Below are 18,699 nucleotides of genomic sequence, written 5' to 3' on the forward strand. Positions count from 1 at the left end.
TCATCCTGAGGGATGGGAGTGTGTGGAGACAGAGGGCAGTCCTCGGTGGGGGGTGACTGGAGCCTCCGCTGCCACGGGCATCCTGGGGCAAAGCTCCCAGCCTCGCAGACCCCAGAACCAGGACAGGGATCGACGTGCCCACGGCGGCCCCATACCTGCCCCCCATATAAACACTACGATGGTGGGGTACAGGGTAGAGGGCACACAGGCCGGTGAGTGAACCCAGGCCCTGCCATCCCTGAGGCAAGTCTGATACAAGGAGGGCCCAGGGGAGGGTCCTCCAGGTGGCTGTCACCACTTCGGGGACTCTGCCCTTCAGGCTTGCCCCTCCCTCCAGGTGGAGCTGCTCACCCGGGACGACTGTGGTCCTCGTGCCCTCATGTCCACACTTCCTCTGCTGGACGCCCTTTCTGGGGGACAGAGAAGCCTGAAGTCCCCTGAAGCAGAAGCAGACACTGGGAGGCTGTGGTCTTACAGGTGGCGGACATCCACTGCATGTCCCTCGTCTGTGCTGGGGGGGCGCACCCCACGGGGCTCGTGTCACCGCATTCTTGGGACTCACAAGGACAGTGAGGCCCTCTTCTTTGGAGGCCTCCCAACTGCAGGTCCCCCTGAGTATCACAGATGCTGTCGTCACAGGGAAAAAAAACATCAGTTTCTGATGTGGTCGAACCCTTGGCCCTTGGCTGCCATATCTTTATCTGCTTGTTGGTGACAAGAAGGGGACGCCACTCAAGGCCCAGACGGGCTCCGCGAGACTCGGGACCAAGGCCGACACTGCAGGGAGCTGAGTGGACGGTGCTGGAGGCCATGGGTGGGGTGGTGGCAAAGGCAGAGTGACAGAAGACCCTCAAGCCAGCGACGGGGGGCCCAGCCACATGGCGCCCATGTGAGCAGCGAGCAGGTGGGTGCTAGGACTTGTTCCTTGAAAAGCGACCACAACGTGACATGTCCTGGAACAGAGTCCCGTGTGGGCCTGGGCAGGGCAGGGCCAGGACGTTGAGGCGTCTGAAACTGCGCCATTAGTTGGTGATGGGGACCCTCTTGCAGGAAACAAAATATAGACGCTGTGAATTCTAAAGTAGGAAGATAAATACTCAGAGAAAAATATGAAAATTATAGCTTTTAAAAATCTGGCCAATAGCACAGATAATCACGAAATCCCACGAGGTCACTTTGTAAGTTGTCTCTGTCACACCTCCGTGACCCCTGGTGGTGTCCACACAGGAACTGGTGACACAGTCCGCTGTCTCCCAGCTGCTCATTGGACTTTTTCTCGTACTGGTCCTTGAAAGGCAGTTTCACTTCTGTGGGACGTGAGGGTCGGTCTGGGCGTGAGGCTGCGGCTGCAGGACGCGGCCCCCGTGCTCAGTCCCGCCGGCCATCCGAGTCGACAGCCTTTTCTGTCCATGCCCCACGCGCATCCTCCCCAACAGGACAGGGTGAGCTGCAGGGGTCTTCCTGGAAGCCACTGCTGGCCTTTGTCTGAACCTCGTAGACACCTCCCACCAAACCCGACCTCCAGACGCCGCCCTCAGCCCCGTGCCCCCCCTCCCCACAGGCTCCCACTCCTCCCAGGACCAGGAGGGGGAGGGGCATTGAGACTCAGCATCTCAATCACGTGTGATTCAGAACGGCTTCGTTTTGCGAATTTTACAAAGCCCTGTAGCCCGGAGCACACCACTGAGGCCCAAAGCTTAATCCTGCTGGGTCTCAGGTCACTCTGTCCCTGCCTGGTGGGTGTACAGAAGTGTCCTCAGAGTGCCCAGGCCATTGCGGAGACCCCTGGCTGATTCACCTGGGGAGTGGTCTGCACTGTTAAGACCCCCCAGGTGAGACGTGCCCCTGGGGTCCTGGAGGGATGCCCGTTGGGTCTCCATCTGCCCGCCCTCCAAGCCCACTCAGAGTGAGGCAGCTGTTGGGGAGAAAGGGCGCCCTGTCCCCAGGCTGTGTCTCCTCAGAGGGCAGTTGGGCTGGGTGACCCAGGGCCCACAGGGCAAGGGAGGTGAGTTCACAAAATGAGGTGATGGGTCAGATGTTCACTCTGGACCCCTGGGCCCTGTGACGCTGGGAGTATCCTGGGAGCCGACGGCCACAGGCACAGGGCTGCCCTGCAGCACCCCCAAACACAACTGCCACCAGGTGCCCTTAAGACCCACACCCCAGCAGGACACCAGCCTGTTCCCAGGCCCCAACAAGAACTGGTGGTTGGCTCAGGACTCCACACTCAAGAAGCCCTCGGGGGTTCTTGTGAATCTAGACCCACTAGCTTGACCTCTGACTTCTGTCCAAACCCGGCCCAGGACAGGCTGGGGTGGGGCTGGTGGTCACTTTCAGCCTATGCTTTCCTGAGCCACCTGCCCAGGGAGACCTGGAGGGAGCCCTGTGGGGCTTTGCCTCGTGGCCCCACAGCTCTGGGGACCACACTCCCCTCACTGACACCCACGCACACCTCAAGGTATCGGGGAGTCAGTCCACTCAGCAGCCTGGAGCAGCCCCGACCTCCCTTCTCACAAACTATCCGTTCCCTACTAGCTCAGACCCATTTTCCTGGAAATACCGGTTTTGTCTAGGAGACTTTTGGTCTTACTCTACACAAAAGGAAAAGGCGGTTTTTCTGACTTTCCCAAGGAGCCCCCTCCCTCCCTCTCCCACTAGCCGTCTCCCCCCTGTGCTGTACACTGTCACTTCCTCTGCGTGGGTGGGGACGGGGAAGGCCATTGTGGGAGGGGTAGAGAGCAGGCAAAGTCCTCCTTGCCTCTAACTGTCCGTCCACTTACCTAAGAACCAGAGGTTACACAGGGGTTAGCAGACACTGGGCACAATCTTCCACGTGTGCTCAGAGGAAGGACAGGCGCCCAACCCCCAGGGGTTTCTTGGGGCCCAACCCCTCCGCCCTCCAGTTAGGGGCAGCCTGCATGTGAGGCCGGCACACACCGCACAGTCTTGGGCAGCCGCAGCCCCCAGCACAGCCAGGTCCTTCTGGCAGGTTTAGGGCAGGAGGCAGGCGCCACCCGGAGGAGCCACAGCGTGCCACCAGTGCCCTCTTGTGGCAGTGAGGGACGGGCGCAGCCGGGGCAAGGGGTTGTGCAGGCAGCTGGGACATGGGCTCTCCAGGGCCCCTGCCAGGGACTCCAAGTGGCATAGGGTGCCAGCTCCTTCCTCCATGCCGTGTGGACTCACCATGCCCGCTCACATCCGTGTGCACACGTGTGGGTGTGCAGGTCCTGGCACCGCCAGCTCACGTCTGCCCCACCCTGCCCATTGCTGCCTTCTTGCGCCACAGCAAATCGCCCGAGGGGTGCGGCTCTTGTGTCCAAAAGCTTCTTTAAAGGAAAGCGAGTCACAGACCTTAGATCAGGGCCCCATCTTTTTTTACTATGGGGACCAGTCTTAGTACGGCTTTGAAAACTCCTTGGAAAGCAGGAGTTCGGGCCCCACACAGCTGTGCACACCCCGCCCATCCCACAGGGCTCTGATCAGGCTGCCGAACCCTCACCCTCTTCCTCCATGGCTGCAGACGTGGTGGCCTCGGTAGCCCTGGGCGTGGGGCAGCCCCACCAGGCACGTGGGCACTGGGAACTGTCAGACAGCCCAGGAAGCCCACGCCACCACCATAGACTGGCCCTCATGGGGCTCTGTGCCATCTGGCACCTGCTCAGAGCCAGCTCATGACCTGCCTAGTTTTCAAACTCCACTTGTGCTGGGAAGGAGGGAGAGACCCTGGCTCTGTGCAGGCTTCTCTTGTGTCTCTCAGAGAGCCAGGCACGTGCAGGACACGGCCGCGGGCCGCTGGGGCTTCCTGCTGCGATCTGATGAGCTCCATGGGAAGCGGGTGTCCACACGGCTGTGTGGTGTGCACCCTTCTGTGGATGGCAGACAGTGGGGTGTCCGCCTGCAGATCCGGGTGACAGAGCTGGGCCCACACCTCACAGAGGGGCCTCTGTCTGCCGGCCCAGGGCTGTGAGCAGCAAGACCTGCAGAGTGGTCTCCCCTGCGCCTGGGGCGGGGCATGACTGTGACCTTGAGCCCCAGGACTCCCGGAAAGCCTGTGCACTTGGCTAGCCATCCAGGGAGAGTCAACGGCAGCGAGAACCCCAGCCGTCCGCGCAAGTTAGAGGTCCTCCACGCCACCACTGGTCCTGGACAGCCGTCGCGAGGAGCTCAGGCCTGCTGTGGTCCCCGGGCCACACGGGACCCGCTCTCCACTGTCAGAGCCGGCACCACGCCTCTGGCAGGTGAAGACACGGGGAATTGTCTCGGGTAGATGGGGTGGCGCCTGAAGCCTGGGTCAACAGGCACCCGGTTGTGGTGGGCGCCTCTGGGGCAGAAAGAGGGTCAGAGACTGGCCTGACTCGGGAGGCTGGCAAGGCGCCAACGGAGCTGCACCCATGTGGACCGAGGGATGGAACCCTTGCGCCGACTGAGTCGTGCGTCGTGGGCGGAGCCTGCAGCGTGGCTGGATCCCCACATGGACGGAGCCTGCACCACTGGCTGGAATCCCACGTGAACGGAGTCTGAAGAGTAGACGGAGCCCTGCATGGACTGAGTCTGCTGTGTGGGTGGAATCCCACGTGGGCAGAGCCGTGCATTGTGGACGGAGCCCCTCATGGACCGAGCCCCACAGCGTGGACCGAGTTGTGCAGCATGGACAGAGCTGCGCCACGAGGGCCTACACCACAAATTCCTCTGGAAGCTGGTCCTCCCCGAGCAGGTCCAGGAAGAGGCAGTTCGTGGACCTCCTCTCGTGGAGGACCACGGGTCTGGGGTCCAGCTCAAAGCCGAGGGGGCGGCTGCGCGGGAAGGGCTTGGAGCGCGGGGCAGGGCGCGGACGCACGTCATCCAGGCTGCGGCTGTGCTCCTCAATGTGGCTTGTGGTCGCCTCAGGGACCTAAAGGGAGAGGCCAGAGGTGTGTCCTGCAGCTCCTCCCTTTCCTGCTGGGGCTTCAGTCATAAAGCCCCGCCCAGTTGTCCAAGGCGGACTCCTCAAATTCTGTGCCCCAGCTCGCTTAATGCTGACCTCCTGGCAGCCCCCTGCGGCCCTGGCCTGGGGCCCCTGAACTTGCTGTCCCCCAGCTGGCGATGCCCACGCAGCCACGTCCGTCTCCTGCAGGCTGCTCTCACTGTCCGTTCATCTAGGAGGTGCTTAGATCTCCTGGCGCAGTGCCCACCCTGCTGCAATCTTGCAGTGACACAGTCGAGCCAATCTTCTACTGTCCATCCCCTGCGTTCCCCGGGCAGGGGGCAGGCCCGGGGCAGGCCCAGGGCAGCGCGGTGAGTGACCCGCCGCCATGTAACCTCCAGCTCCTGCCCCATCAGGGAGGCGACTCACACCGGATGGAACTCCTGTCTGGGCAACGGAACCTGATCCCCCCACCCCCAGAGCCCCCCCTTGATCAGAGGGCACTGGGGCCCTGGGCTGTTTTCTTCTTGAACTCATCAGACCTGGATTATTATTAGTTATTTGATAGATTTTAGGAATAAGCTTGAAGCATCTTGGCAGACAAGGACAGGCCCTGCCCCTTTCATGTGCGAGGAAATGTGTCTGGGCCCTGGCTCTGAGCTGGCCGTAGAGGTCCCAGCCAGGTTGGGGTTCAGCTGAGTGCCCCCCGGCAACTGAACTATTCTCACCGATGTAGCCCCAGATCAGGGGGCCACTGCAGAGGGGGCCACGTGCCCAGTGCAGAGATGTCTGAGCGCAGATACTCTGGGCCAGGAGCCTCCAGCCACACGGGCTGACCCCGCCCAGGGCTCTGCTGCGCTTCTCTCTCCCTCGCCATGTCCAGCTCAGTCCCTCACTTAGTAAAATCACCCGCTACTTTGTCTTCTCACAGGGCATCACCCCCAGGCCAGCTCCCAGGCACGCTGGGAGCTCCCAGCCCACCAGTGCTTTCCTGGGTGCCCACCGCCAGGGGTTGGTGGATGGTGGAGGTGGCACGGCCACACCATGAGCACACAGCCAGGAAAGCCCCCCACTCTGTGTGCCCGTCAGGCCCTGAGGCCAAGGAGAACCAGCCCCCACGCACCCTGTTTCCAGAAAGCCTCCCTGGCGTGCCCCACTGCCTGGCTGCCGTTTCAGGGACCCTCTGGGCTCTCTGCCCAGGGACCTTCTTCTGTGCCTAGCAGGGCCCTGGGCCCCAAGAGGGCGGGCTGGGAGGACAGGTGCAGGAGCTGGCCTGGGGCTGCCCCACCCACAGCGGAGGACGTACCTGCTGTAGAGCCTCGGCACTACGGCCCCTCATCCTGACCAGTGTGACCTGCAATACTGCCATGGACGCCCGGGGACGAGAGGCTGAAAGGATGGAGGGGCGTGAGCAGAGGGGCACCACTCCCAGCACCCCACGGATGGCTGCCCACCCCATGTTGGGACCCTAACTCTGAGAGGGGACTGGAGCCCCTGAGGCCCTCATACCCCTCCTCTTGGGGCTATCAGACCTGCAGAGGGTGGGGGGGTCATGACCTTGGCAGTGACCTCAGCCTCCCACTAGCAGGGTGGTGGTGAGTGCAAAGTATTTGCCATCACAGACAGGATCGTGTGTGTTGTCCATGTGAGGTGCCTGAATCCCCTTTAATGAGCAGTGGGTTTTATGGGGCATGCTTTGGGTGACCCAGGCTCTTTGCTTGGAAGCAAGGGCCCAAGCCTAGGATGCACCAGCCACAGCTCTGTGCACAGGCCACCCAGCTGCCGTCTGCAGGAACCCAAGCAGGGCCGCAGCCCTCCCCCGGCCCTCGGCTCACATGTCCCTGTGCTTCTGCAATGGCTGTTTCGGCTGCCAGCGCTCTGATGTGTCCTGCTAGGCAGTGCCGTATTGTCACTATTATTCATACTGGCTGGCAGACCCCACGCGTGAACAGATACTCAGACACGGAGGCCAGTCCGTCCTTTACCAATGGACCAGACACTCAGAATGTAAAGGTAGACACAGCAGGGAAGTGACAAAAACCTTCCGACCCTGGGTGGCCAGGACCTCAGGCTGGTACCCACAATTGCCCATCATGTCCACTGTCAGGGGTGCTGCAGATGCTCAGGGAACAGGTGACAAGGAAGCCATTTCAGGGCCACACAGCCCCTGACCAACCACAGAAGCATCCCTGAGCCTAAAGAGCTCACACTGAGCTGAACGGACACCTGGCCCGATGGCCCCTGCAAGTGACTCACTATGGTGGTAGCCCTTGTCACGGGGCTTGTGCTGGACCGACCTGGCAGAACCAGAGAAATTGGCTGAAACGCTTTGTGGAGGCCACACCGTAAACGAGGGGCGTGGGCTGCCCTAGTCAGCTGCAGGAGGACCCCCCACACCCTGCAGGGTGCCCCCTGTCATCCTGTCTGCCCCTGGCCCCAAGGCCGCCCCCGTCACGAACCAGGAATCATGGTCACAGGCTCCCCTGCTCTCGGGGGCGCCCACAGCAATGGCTGCACCCTGGCTGGTCGGCCGCACACTCACCCTTCCCTGGATCCGGGTGCCGTGCATCCTTCTCCTGCCAGCTTCTGCAGCCACCATCTGTGTCCCTGCTGCTCGGGCTGGTGCTGGAGCTGCAGGACGGCACCTCCCCCTGGAGTGCCTCGGTCCCCAAGGACCCGTCCACCGACATCTCCCCAGGCTCCATGCCCAAGGAGCTGCCCTGGCTGTTGGCCGACAGGAGCGAGAGGCAGGGGGAAGGATGCCGGCCACTGGCCCCACTGTCCCCGCTGTCCCCGCTGCTGGCTGGGTGCAGGTCCAGCTCCAGTGCGTCGCTGATGTATGACTCCCGGTAGCACTTCTTCTCTGTGCAGGGAGAGAGTGGGGACAGCAACGTAAGAGTGTCCTGGAGCCGCACGTGGCCAACGGGGCCCCTGGGGTCCTGCCCACCCACCCACGCCTGAGCTGCTGCAGAGGCCCCGGGAGATGCATGTGTGCTTGTGTGCATACGGTGACAGCCCAGGATACCTAGGTGGGCTCTGTCACCTGCGGTCAGTAAACTAATCCCCTAGGGCTCTCACGTCATTCTCAATTTGAAGGGCCCCTAAGCAGCTCACACACACAAGCAGACATGCACACAGGCACACACACGCTCGCACACTCACACGGGCACACTCATGAGGACACAACCCAGCTTCCAGGAGCTTCCCAGGTCGCCTTGCCCACCCTTCAGCCCTCCTGTGGGCTCCTGGAGAATTCTTCCCCAGAATCCAATGCCCTAGGCCCCCATCTTTAGAACTGGGCTCCAGGAGAGCTGGAAGAATGGGGTCACCACCATGCCCTTCAACCAGATCATCTGGGGGGATACAGGAGCCAAGAGACCAAACCCCACGAAGGGAAAATAAAAAGGTGCAACTGGACTACAGCCCAGACTGCAGACTGCAGGCATGGGTGGTCCTCCGGGAGCCCCGATTGGGGGGTCGATCCTCTAGGAACCCCCAGACCCTGGGTGTGGGGGCTCAATCCTCTCCCCTGGGGGCCCAGGCCGTGGCGGAGGACAGACTGTGCCCACCTTGCTCCTCCTCGAGCTGCCGCAGCCCCCGCAGTGTGGGCTGCAGGCGGAGGTGCAGCTGGTGGCTGGTGCGGAGCAGCTGCAGCAGGTGACGGGAGCTGGAGGCACCGCCCGTGTAGTACACCAGCTTCCGGGCTGAGGGCAGCCCGTCCGGCCGGATCTCGAACTTCTTCCCCTGAACGAGGAACAGACAACATGCAGTTGTAGAAGGAAACCAGGCTGTCAGGAGAGCCGTGTTTGAACCATCAGCCACAACCCCACACTGGGCAGCAACCATCATCTCTGATTGCAAATCTAATCTCCGTATGCAGGTGGGCTTTCAGGGATACACACGACTCTGCACTCAGTTATGAGAAGGTTAGACACCCCGCTCAGCCTTGGGGTGAGGGTGCATGGGACCCAGGACTGGACCCCGAGCCTCAGTTTCACTGTCCTGAGGAAGGGCCAACAGGGCCGACGGCAAGCCTGTGTCCAGTGGCCCTCACTGTCCCTGCCCTTCTGCCCCGGGCGCCAGGCCTGGCCCAGGGTGACGGTGTAGGGCCGGGACTACAGGGACAGGGGCGTCTGGAAGCTGGCGGCCAGCCATGCACTCCTGTGACCTCCTCATTTCGCTTTATGTCCTCCACACAGGAGCCAGAAAGTCGTGTGGGGCCAGCAGGTCAGTGCTTCCCGAGGACAGGGCCCCATGCAAAGAGCCAGGCCTGGGACACCCAGGCGTAGGGTCTGGTAGAGGACAGAGTGCCCAGTAAGTGCCCGGAAGGACAAGCGTCTGCCGGGCTCTCCTGGGCTCCTGGGGGTTGAGACCCGTTCCCACCTGGACCCCCAGGCACGCACCAGGAATGCCAGCTTCCCAATCTGGGACCAGGGGAAGTCGTACAGCAGCTGTGGGGTGTGGTTCACCTCCTGTAAGACAGCAGCATTGGTATCCACCAGGGTCAGCCCCAGGGAGCAGATGTGTCGCAGGCAGGGGGAGGGAGAAGGCGGGGCAGGGGCCCTGGGGCTCCCTCCATCACCTGGTAGATGTGCATTCCTTTGAGTGTCAGTCCCAGGACAATGGTAGCTCTGTCTTCCTTCTTATCCTAAAAGGACACCTATGTCAGAGAGCAGAGCCCTGGGCCCGGGGTGGGCTCCCCGGGACAAGCAGGGTCCCCAGGCCCTCCTATCTTCCCTCTGGTGCCGGAGGCCTGTTACCCCCGTCCCTTCTCAGACTTTCACTCCCCAGGTACATGAGTGCTTAAGCCCCACTTGATCGCTGACAGGCCCTCACCCCTACTTCCCCAAAGAACAAACGCCAGGTCACCCTGGACACGGGCAGGAGAAAGCAGAGGCCCGGCCTTCACACAGTCCCTTCGCCCCCAAGGTTAGATGGGCAGCATCACCCCAGGAAGCTGAGCGGGCTGGGCTACCCCTATAGGTGTGCCGTGCACACACTGGGACCACAGCAACACCACCAGGACAGAACCACCACTCAGACGGCAACCTGCACACCACACCCGCATGTCCCTCCTGGCCTGCAGTCAGGGCCCTGGCCACCAGTGCCCACAATCTGGGTCCCTCAGCACAGACAGTCCGAGGCGGCCTGCGGGCGTGACCTTGTACAGCCTGAAGAAGTGGACAGGCACGTCCTCCAGCTGGCAGGCCTCCCTGATGAAGCGCAGCACGGCCTCCTTGGGGCTCAGGCCCCGCTGCTCGCGGTGCACGGCGGGTGCGTGTCTGAGGATGTAGGCGCTGCCCCTCTTGGTGATCACCTGACGACCAGCCACAGGCCCATCAGACCCAGCCGGCCCCTCCCCGCCCGCAGCCCCGCCCCCCGCCCGCAGCCCCGCCCCCGCCCGCAGCCCCGCCCCCGCCCGCAGCCCCGCCCCTCACCGCCCGCAGCCCCGCCCCACGGCCTTACCCACTGCGGGAAGTAGGCTTGTGGCTCGAAGTACCGGCCTACGTGGGCCCGCTCACGGTGGTTGCCCAGGTCAGCCTGCAGCCCGTAGGCGGCCAGCAGGAAGTAGGCCTCCTCGCGGTGGACGCACTGGGACCTCAGCACCTGCTCCTTCAGGTGGCAGTAGTACAGGTGCCTGGCTGTCCTGTCCCTGGAAGGCAGCAGGCGGTCTTGGCGAGGGGCTGGATGGTCCCTCCACAGCCCCAGGCCCTCCCTCCCTCCGGGAATTCACACCCTTGTCTTGTCACACGTGGCCTCTTTCCGGGAGTGGCGCAGATGAACCTGCTGACTGACTGTCCCTCCTGCTTTGGGAAGCCAGGAAGCCTCAGCTCTCAGCACACCCAGGTAGGTTCCTTCCCTAACGAGGGGCAGCCTCCACCCGCCCCACAGCCACGGCTGTAGTGGGCAGCTTTCCACACAACCCCACACCTCACTCTCCAGAACCTTCCACACAACCGCAGCCCTCACTCTCCAGAACCTTCCACACAACCACACACCCTCACTCTCCGGAACCTTCCACACAACCCCACACCCTCACTCTCCACCCCTCCATCTCAGAAGACTTGTTGGGACCATCAGGGAATTCCTGGGGACATAGGCCCCACTCACCTGTCTAGGCCGGGGAGTAACCAGGGTTCCTGAACCACCTCGGGGCGCTTGGTGTTACCCTGCAAGCTCTAAGGCAGATCCCCCGATACTCAGAAGGAAGCCCCGGGGATACCTGCCTGGGACCCCTTTCCCGCGGCCGGACACGTGCAGCTACGCAGCCGAGAGCAAGCGAACCCCATTCAGAAGGACGGCCCCAGGCTACAGCAGAAACCTTCAAAACCCGCCACGTAAAACTGCCTCCCCCACCCCCCGAGAGAATACGGGTACCTGCATTTGGAAAACTCTTATGTTCCAGCATAGTCTCCACGTATCTCAAGGAAAAGAATTATGGTGCCTCCCACCCACCACAGTGGCAGCAATACCACGCTCTTCATACAAGTTGCTTCACCCGCTAGACCTTCGCCGTCCCCGGGAGTGTCCTTCGGGTCATCAGCTGTTACCTTATGACCCGCCCATTTTCCACGTAGTATTGCACTCTGAGGAAGGTCACGAAGGGGGCCCTGCATCGCCTGGGTCCCTGTAGGATGAAGGCACACGAGAAGAAGAGGGGCCATGCAAATGGCCTCATTGGTGAGCTGGCAGCTGGGTAGTGGCCTCAGTGCGGCAGTCCCCTGCCATCACTCCATCCCAGCTCCAAGCTTAAGCTCAGGACTTAACAACTGGGAAGTTGATGATCTTATCTCACTGTTTTAAAGGAAAAACTGAGTGGAGTGTTGCCCATAACATTCACGAGTGTTTGCCTAGAATGGCTTCGGGTTGGCTTTCCTTGAGCACGCATGCGGGGACACCGTGGGGAGCATGCGTGCCACCAGCAGGCAGCTCAGTCGGCGGTGGCCCTTCCGTGCAGAGCCAGCACCACTGCACAACATGGCGGGTCCTGGCACCAGCGCCCGACTCGGACACATGGAGGCCCAGGCCCCCGGGTGGCCTCACCCTGCCCTCCCACCAGCAGTCCAGCTTACTTGGTGCATTTCTCTCCTCCAGTCCTTTGAGAAGTATTTGCTGAGTTTTCGCTCCAAATCCATGAACATATACTCGTTGTCTACAAAGAGAAGCAGGGCCTCCATCAGAGAGTCCCTCCATCCCTGTCACTGCGAGTGAAAACCTGCGTGTGGCTGAGTGGGCTGCTGTGCAATCAGACCACAGGACGGATAAGCTGCAGGTTCCAGCTGAGAGCACCATGCAGGACTGCCTGCCGCACGAATTCTACTGAGGTAACAGGGGTGGGTGACAACGGGGTATAAAACAGACGGGATTTGGGAAGACGCGACATGGAGCTAAGAATAGACACGGCTCACAGGTGCCAGGAGAGCGGGAGTGAGTCCTTCAGACTCAGCGCCCCCAGAAGAGGCTGACACCCCTGGGCTGGGGTCCAAGGGTGGAGCTTACTTACTTCTGACCACGCTGAGGCCAAACAAGTGGACTTCTCTGATGCTGGTCTTGTCACACACCTGCTGGAAGAGCTCGCGCCCTGTGGCCTGCACCTGAGAAAAAGGGGAGATGGCTCCGGGCACAGCCCAGCAGCTTGGCCCCCAAAGGGGCAGGCAGTGGAGAGGGTGGACACTGAGGTGGGGCGGCTGCTCCCCACCCACTGGAGTCAGCACTGAGGGTTATCAATGACTGTCCACCTGAAGATGACATGTGTCCCCAACCCAGCAGGGCAGCCGGTGAGAGACTGGGGGTGTAGAGGGGAGTGGAGGAGGGAGGCAGGGGGTGTGGGGTGGGCGTGCCTGACCTCAGTACAGGAGCCTGCGTGAGGTCAGGGGTGCCCAAGACGGGTTGTGGTGAGCTGCGTACCAGGATGTGCCCACTGGGCTCTGTCCCCCAACCCAACACTGCGCAGGCCACTCCTGAGAGCAAAGCTGGGGTCTAGGCACCCCTAAAAGGGGCAAAAGTGCTGTGCTGGGGACCCAGAAGGAGCTGAGGGTGTTTCCAGGGCTCTTGCCCCCCTCCCAGTAATACCCCTGGTCTCAGCAGCCCCCATCCTGACACCCCACTCCCACCATAGCCCCTTGGGGGGACATTTCCCCCCACAGGCACCTTCTGCAGGGCTCCAGGCCTAGGCTGAGTGCCCCCACCCCTGCACCCACTCCCTCTGGCCCAAGGTACTGGGTGCCATCGCTATTTCTGCCCTCGTGATTGCCCAGCAGGTGTGTTTCATGTGAGGACACACAGGTAAGGGCGCTCTTTCCATCTATTATCCACTCTGTTAGACATCATCCTACCAACGCCTCATTCCGATTGAAAATCGAACAATCTCTTGCTATCAAACATCCAATAAATTCACATTTCCAGTTGTCTCAAATGTGAACTCTTCTACACTTCGTTGATTTGAGTCAAGACTCAAGAAAGGGTCCCCTCCCTGGACTGGGTGGCATGTCTGTCCTCCCTCCACAGCATTTCCCCTGCCATCCCCCCCACGTGTCTGGCACATTCCTCTCTCCTCTACATCACCCCACCCCCACCCCGCCGCAGCTGAGGGTCCGCCACACTTTCAATTCCCCCCATGGCAGCCGTGCTTGAGGCCCAGCTGACGCAGTCTCCGGTTGTGAGAGGACGTGCCCTGGCACAGAAGGGCAGCAGGCAGGCACGGGACCGCTCCGCTCTCCCTGGGCCTTCTGCCAGGAAAGCGGCCCACCTGGGAAGGCTGTTTTGTTACTAGTGCGTCTGCACTGTCTCAAGCCACCCAGCATGTTCGCTCTGTTTTGCAGTGAGTGGCTAAGACTGGCTTTGTTGTTGCCCATTTAACTTGGTGGGGCTGGTGGCTCAGCCCTACCTGAGGGTGATGCGTCTGCTGCAGCCCGTGATTTTCTAGTACCCGGAAGTGAAGACACGGGAAGTTAGATACGGGGTCCCCTCCCGGTGCTCAAACGGTTTGCACACACCCCGAAAGTAAGCTGGCTCTGTCCCTGCCATGTTGCAGGCTAGGCACCTCAGTGGGCAAGCCCCCAAGGCTGAGATTTGTGGTTCCATCTCAGGCCTCACATTTGGTCCTGGTTGCACATGGGGTGGGGCCAAAACCACCGCACTCCCCCCCTCTCTCCGCCCCCCAGCAAGTCTGCCTCCAACCCCTCCCTATGGCCTGAGGCGCCTCTAAGGATGCAGGGAGCCCCTGGAAAACGCACCTCAGCTCCAGCATCTCACCCCCAGACGGGGAAACTGAGGCTTAGCGAGAGTCTGTCGCTAATGTGAATGTCAGCACTAACCTAAACACAGACATGTGTGCCTGAGCAGACAGGAGAGTCCCGGGGGACTCAAATAAGGCATTATTACCAGGAGCTGTGTTGCATTTCAGAGAGCGTCAAGCTCCGACCAAAGGCTTTCATAAACCACACTTATCCTTAAAATGACAAGTTTCTGGGTTTTCCTGGTCGTCTAAACCCAACTAAAACAGGCAGATAAAGTGATTCCATCTTCCTCTGACAGGACCCAAGTGGGGTAAGTAGCCAGCAACATCTGGACATGAGACAGAGATTGCCATTTAGAAACTGTCCCCCGAGCTCCCTCTTTCCCCTGCCCCGGTGTCCCCAGGAAGGAGCGAGCTGAGCCATGAAGCTGTTTCTCATGGTCAGCGATGTCTACCCGGAGCTTCTCCGTCCTGGGCCCAGAGCAGGCTGACCCCTCCCTGCCCCACAGATCTGACGGGCGCCTGGCACTGGAGAACCACACAACCCGGCTGGAAAGAGCACAGCAGCAGGGGCCTGCCACACAGCTGCGGGGCGCCCCCAGTGGGGTCCACCGTCGGGCTAGTGGAGAGCAGAGAACGCAGAGGGGCTTCAGAACCAGATGGTCCCGGGCTCGAGCCCCAGCTCAGCACTCAGCAACACAGCTGAGCATCGCCAACCTCTGGGCTTCAGTTTCCCCATTTATAAAACTGGACTAAGGAGAACTCCTGGCTGAGAACTCCTGGCTGAGTGTGGGGAGGTTATGTGTGACAACTGGCGGGTGTCAGCACCTGCGTGTAAGGAAGCAGCCGCTTCAGGCAGCTGATGGTAAAGAGAACTGGCCACCGGCATGCAGGCTGCATCCTCACTCAGAAACTCCCGGAAGACAGAAACCGCAATTTGAAAAGAGATGGCCTAGATTAGAGGAACTTAAAGCCACTTCCTTTTTCACTCAAAATTGATAACAAGTAGAAAGGACCACCATTCCCGTCAAAAAAAAAAAAAAAAAAAAAAGAAAAGAAAGAAAAAGAAAAAAAGAAAAATTCCAGCTGGAACTGACTGGTGCTTTTGGTGATATGTGAGGGAAGGACGCCAGGGCAGCAGCATACAGCCTCGGCGGGCCCTGCCTTGCCTGGCGTGTCCCCACTGGTGTTTGCTGTCAGACCAGTCCCCATGTACCCTAACAGGTGACGGGCAGTCAAGAGCTGTCTGCACTCCCCATGCCCCAAACACCTGCTCCCTCCAGAAGTCCTACCCTGCCCCCAGCCCAGAATTCCTGTGAAAAGCCCTGTCTTCCTACTTAGGGGTACTGCTTCACCATGGAGGGAGGGAGAGCAAGTCCCCTGAAAATGACTGCTTGGGAGCCGTTCTGTCCCCGGGATGACCAGTAGCGTGGGGAGGGTGGGGAGGAGGTGAGCTGGGTGAGGGCAGGCCCTGTCTGTGGGCGTCTGCTGGCCCTCACACATGGGTCTGTGGTGGGGGCCCAGCAGCGGAGTCCCAGTTATCTACCACAGACGCTTAAGCAGTGGGTTCCCTGGTGGAGGTTTGTGGGAGAGCTACACACCTGTGTAGAGAGCGCCAGTCCTTACACCTTTGCTCATGTGTCATCCGGTGTGTGCTGACTGAGTCAATGAATTGATCAGTTACATAATTAACATCTCTCGTAAAAGGATAAGCTGAGAGATTTGATCCTGTAGGTAGAGGTCGAACAGGCCTCTCACCAGAAACTGTCCAGATGCCCACTGCCCAGCCATCTTGGGCACAGCTCTCAGAGGCTGCCCTCATAGGGCAAGAAGCCTGGTGACTCCTCCCCCCGAGTGGGCGCTGGGAGCTGTGTCTGGGGGACCCTATGGAAGTCACCTCCCTGAAGACTCAGGTGCAGGGGGCGTGGGAGACTGGGGGTGGGGAGTCAGCCATGCCAGGAGCCGGATGAGGGCAGTGAGGAATGGAACGGAAAAAGGACCAAGGGCCATGTCAGCCTGCATTTGTCTTGAACGTCAAAGCCTTGGTGTTTGTGGAGGAAACATGCTACACACACGCAGCTCCTTCCTTCCCAATGGTGTCACATTCTTGGGAGGACACGGCTGTGGCTCTGTGTCCCCAGGCAGGAGGCCTCACGGTCGCCTCTGAGGGGCTGATTCTCCAGCCCCACCTTAGCATCTGTTCCCAGTGGGGACACAACCACCCTCAGGCCCCGCCCCCGCCCAGATCACAGGGAGAAGCTCCAAAAGGGATGGGTCCCGGGAGCAAAATGAGCCCAGGAGGACGCTGGACACTGAAGGGACTGGTTAATGCTCAGCCCCGGGACACTGGACACTGGCGTGGGCCCAGCCACAGCCATGAACCGGACAGCGAGAGGGAAACACTGTAAGGCAGCAGTGGGGCCATAAGTGACCGACCCTGTCAGAGAGGGAAGAGCAGGGCGCATAGCTCCGAGGTCCCCAAGCTCGCTCCACAGCCCTGCTGCCCTGCTGCCCACCCTCTGCCCCCACTCACGGTCACGGTCACTCCCACGGTCACCCTACCCCACACGTACCCCCAGTCAGCCCCGCTCTCCTGCACACTCACCCCCACGACCAGCCGTAGCTGCTCCCGCGTGGGCAGCAGCACCAGCACATCCCTGAGCTCCAGGGTCATTCAAGTCTGCCAAGTGACAAGTGTGACCTCAGATCTGGAAAGACACGGGGACAGGACAGGGTTCTCTCCTAACCCCAACCTGATTTGGCCTCCTTACACTGCACCTCGAGGTTTCTTCTCTGCCCAACTCCCGTTCTTCTGAATAATTGGTCCTTGACCACGAGATGGGCTTGCTAAGAATGTTCTAGAAATAAAGCTTCTGAAACCTAAATCCATAAAGTACAGGTTTCACAAAACAACGCAGGAAAAACCATTGGGCAGGGGAAGTACTGTCCGTGGCCGAGGAGCTGGGACATCCCCCGGCAGGGAGAAGCCAACCCAATGCACACACCTTGTGTGAGTCCAGAAACGAGCAGAGACAGATAGGCCGTGGTTGCCTGGGTTGGCGATGACCACACACGGCGGGCATGGGGGTCCCTTTCAGGGCCATGCAAATGTTCCCTGACCAGACGGGGTCTGCACAATCCGTAAATTTACCCAAGTGCATTCACTCGTTGACTTAAGATGAATGTATTTTACAGCACATAAATCACACCTCAGTAAAGCTATTAAAATACGTGTACGTAACAACTCATGAAATAGTGGAAAAACACAAAAAGTCATTCAATAGATGGCACGAAATGCGACCACTGCCAGAGTGGCATTTCCTCCCAGCAGATGTGTGTGTGAACACGTGTGTGTGTGTGTATGTGTGTGTGTGTGTGCGCATAGCCTCGATGACAGCCTATCCCCGTGTCCTCTCCCGCACAACTAGCAACAGTCGTGGACCATTTTCCACCCACTTGCCTGGCACTTTATGGAGTGGATTCTTAGGGTCACAATGACCCATTTTAGGAAGAAAGAGTCTGAATCAGACGTTGAGCTGCTTAGTTGGTGGCAGAGAGGACAGGGCAGCCCTGGGTGGGGTGGAAGGTGGCCCTGTCCCCACCACTCAGAGCTGCACTCCGAGTCCCAGGCCTCGTAGGGAGGAGTGTGAGGTACGAGAACACCCCCACCTCCTGGGCCCCTCCTAAGCCCCCCCCTCATACCTGCGCCCTCCCACATGGAGGTTTAAAATGTGGACCCCAGAGCACAGACTTGGGGGTCCCAGAGCTGGGGTGCTCCATGGCCCAGAAGCACAGAGGTGTCAGCGGTGGATGGAGGTTGGTGTGGGCCCGTGGGGAGCTGGCCCCCAGTCCCACGGATGGCCCGTCACCCACAACAAGCCGGGGAAGGACGTTCCCAGTCCCACTGTAGAGACACCAGCACTGAGGCAGAGAGGCTGGGTGGGGCCTGAAGGCTGAAGGTGCTCACAGGTGACCTGGGCCGCTGCCACACCACCCCTCCCATCACTGTCACCAGCTCCCTTTAGTGGGATAGCAGAGGACCCCTTCGATCAAACCATGTCAGCCCTGACATTTCTCCCCATGACAATTGGCTTCTTTACTGCCTGGACTGGAGGAGGGAGTTGGAAGGAAAGGAAAGGAGTGAGCCAGTTAATTACAGCTGGGGGAGCGCCGGCTCCCCCAGCCCTTGGTGGCTGCTCCTGGCTCCAATTTCCTCTTTCAGCACAGAGAGCAGATTCTTAGGATTCTCTCCCTGCAGCCTCCTCTGTGATTGACAGTCCCCTATGCCAGTGCTAAGCGGGCTGACCACTATTAAATTATAGTCCCCGGCCCAGGAGGAAGCAGTTGGCTGTGAACGTGCCTCTGGATACAGGTTGCCCGACCAGAATGGAGCAGAGGGCAAGGGGCTGGGGACAGCGCCGCACCCCAAATCCCAGCTATAGCTAACTCCCTTGGGAGTCCCCTTGTTTCTTTTTCTCTCCTGCCCCAATTCCAGACGGAGCAAATCCTGATGGTTTTACCTTCAAAACATGCCAGCACCTACCTGCATGTTCCCACT

General features: G+C 60.3%; 1 protein-coding gene across 1 annotated transcript; it reads right to left on the reverse strand.

The window, feature by feature from the left end:
- Nucleotides 1-3,672: 3,672 nt before the first annotated feature.
- FRMD1 (FERM domain containing 1) lies at nucleotides 3,673-16,815 on the reverse strand. Its single transcript, XM_074333856.1, has 12 exons — nucleotides 16,747-16,815; nucleotides 12,408-12,498; nucleotides 11,977-12,056; nucleotides 11,455-11,531; nucleotides 10,370-10,556; nucleotides 10,065-10,220; nucleotides 9,486-9,551; nucleotides 9,307-9,375; nucleotides 8,473-8,647; nucleotides 7,446-7,766; nucleotides 6,210-6,292; nucleotides 3,673-4,891 (listed from the first exon to the last, which is right to left on the reverse strand). The coding sequence occupies exons 1-12, from the start codon at nucleotides 16,813-16,815 to the stop codon at nucleotides 4,673-4,675; spliced, it is 1,593 nt and encodes a 530-aa protein (XP_074189957.1). The 3' UTR covers nucleotides 3,673-4,672.
- Between the last annotated feature and the right edge of the window lie 1,884 nt (nucleotides 16,816-18,699).

The sequence above is a fragment of the Rhinolophus sinicus genome, linkage group LG05 (assembly GCF_036562045.2).
Source record: "Rhinolophus sinicus isolate RSC01 linkage group LG05, ASM3656204v1, whole genome shotgun sequence".
Classification (NCBI taxonomy): Eukaryota; Metazoa; Chordata; class Mammalia; order Chiroptera; family Rhinolophidae; genus Rhinolophus; species Rhinolophus sinicus.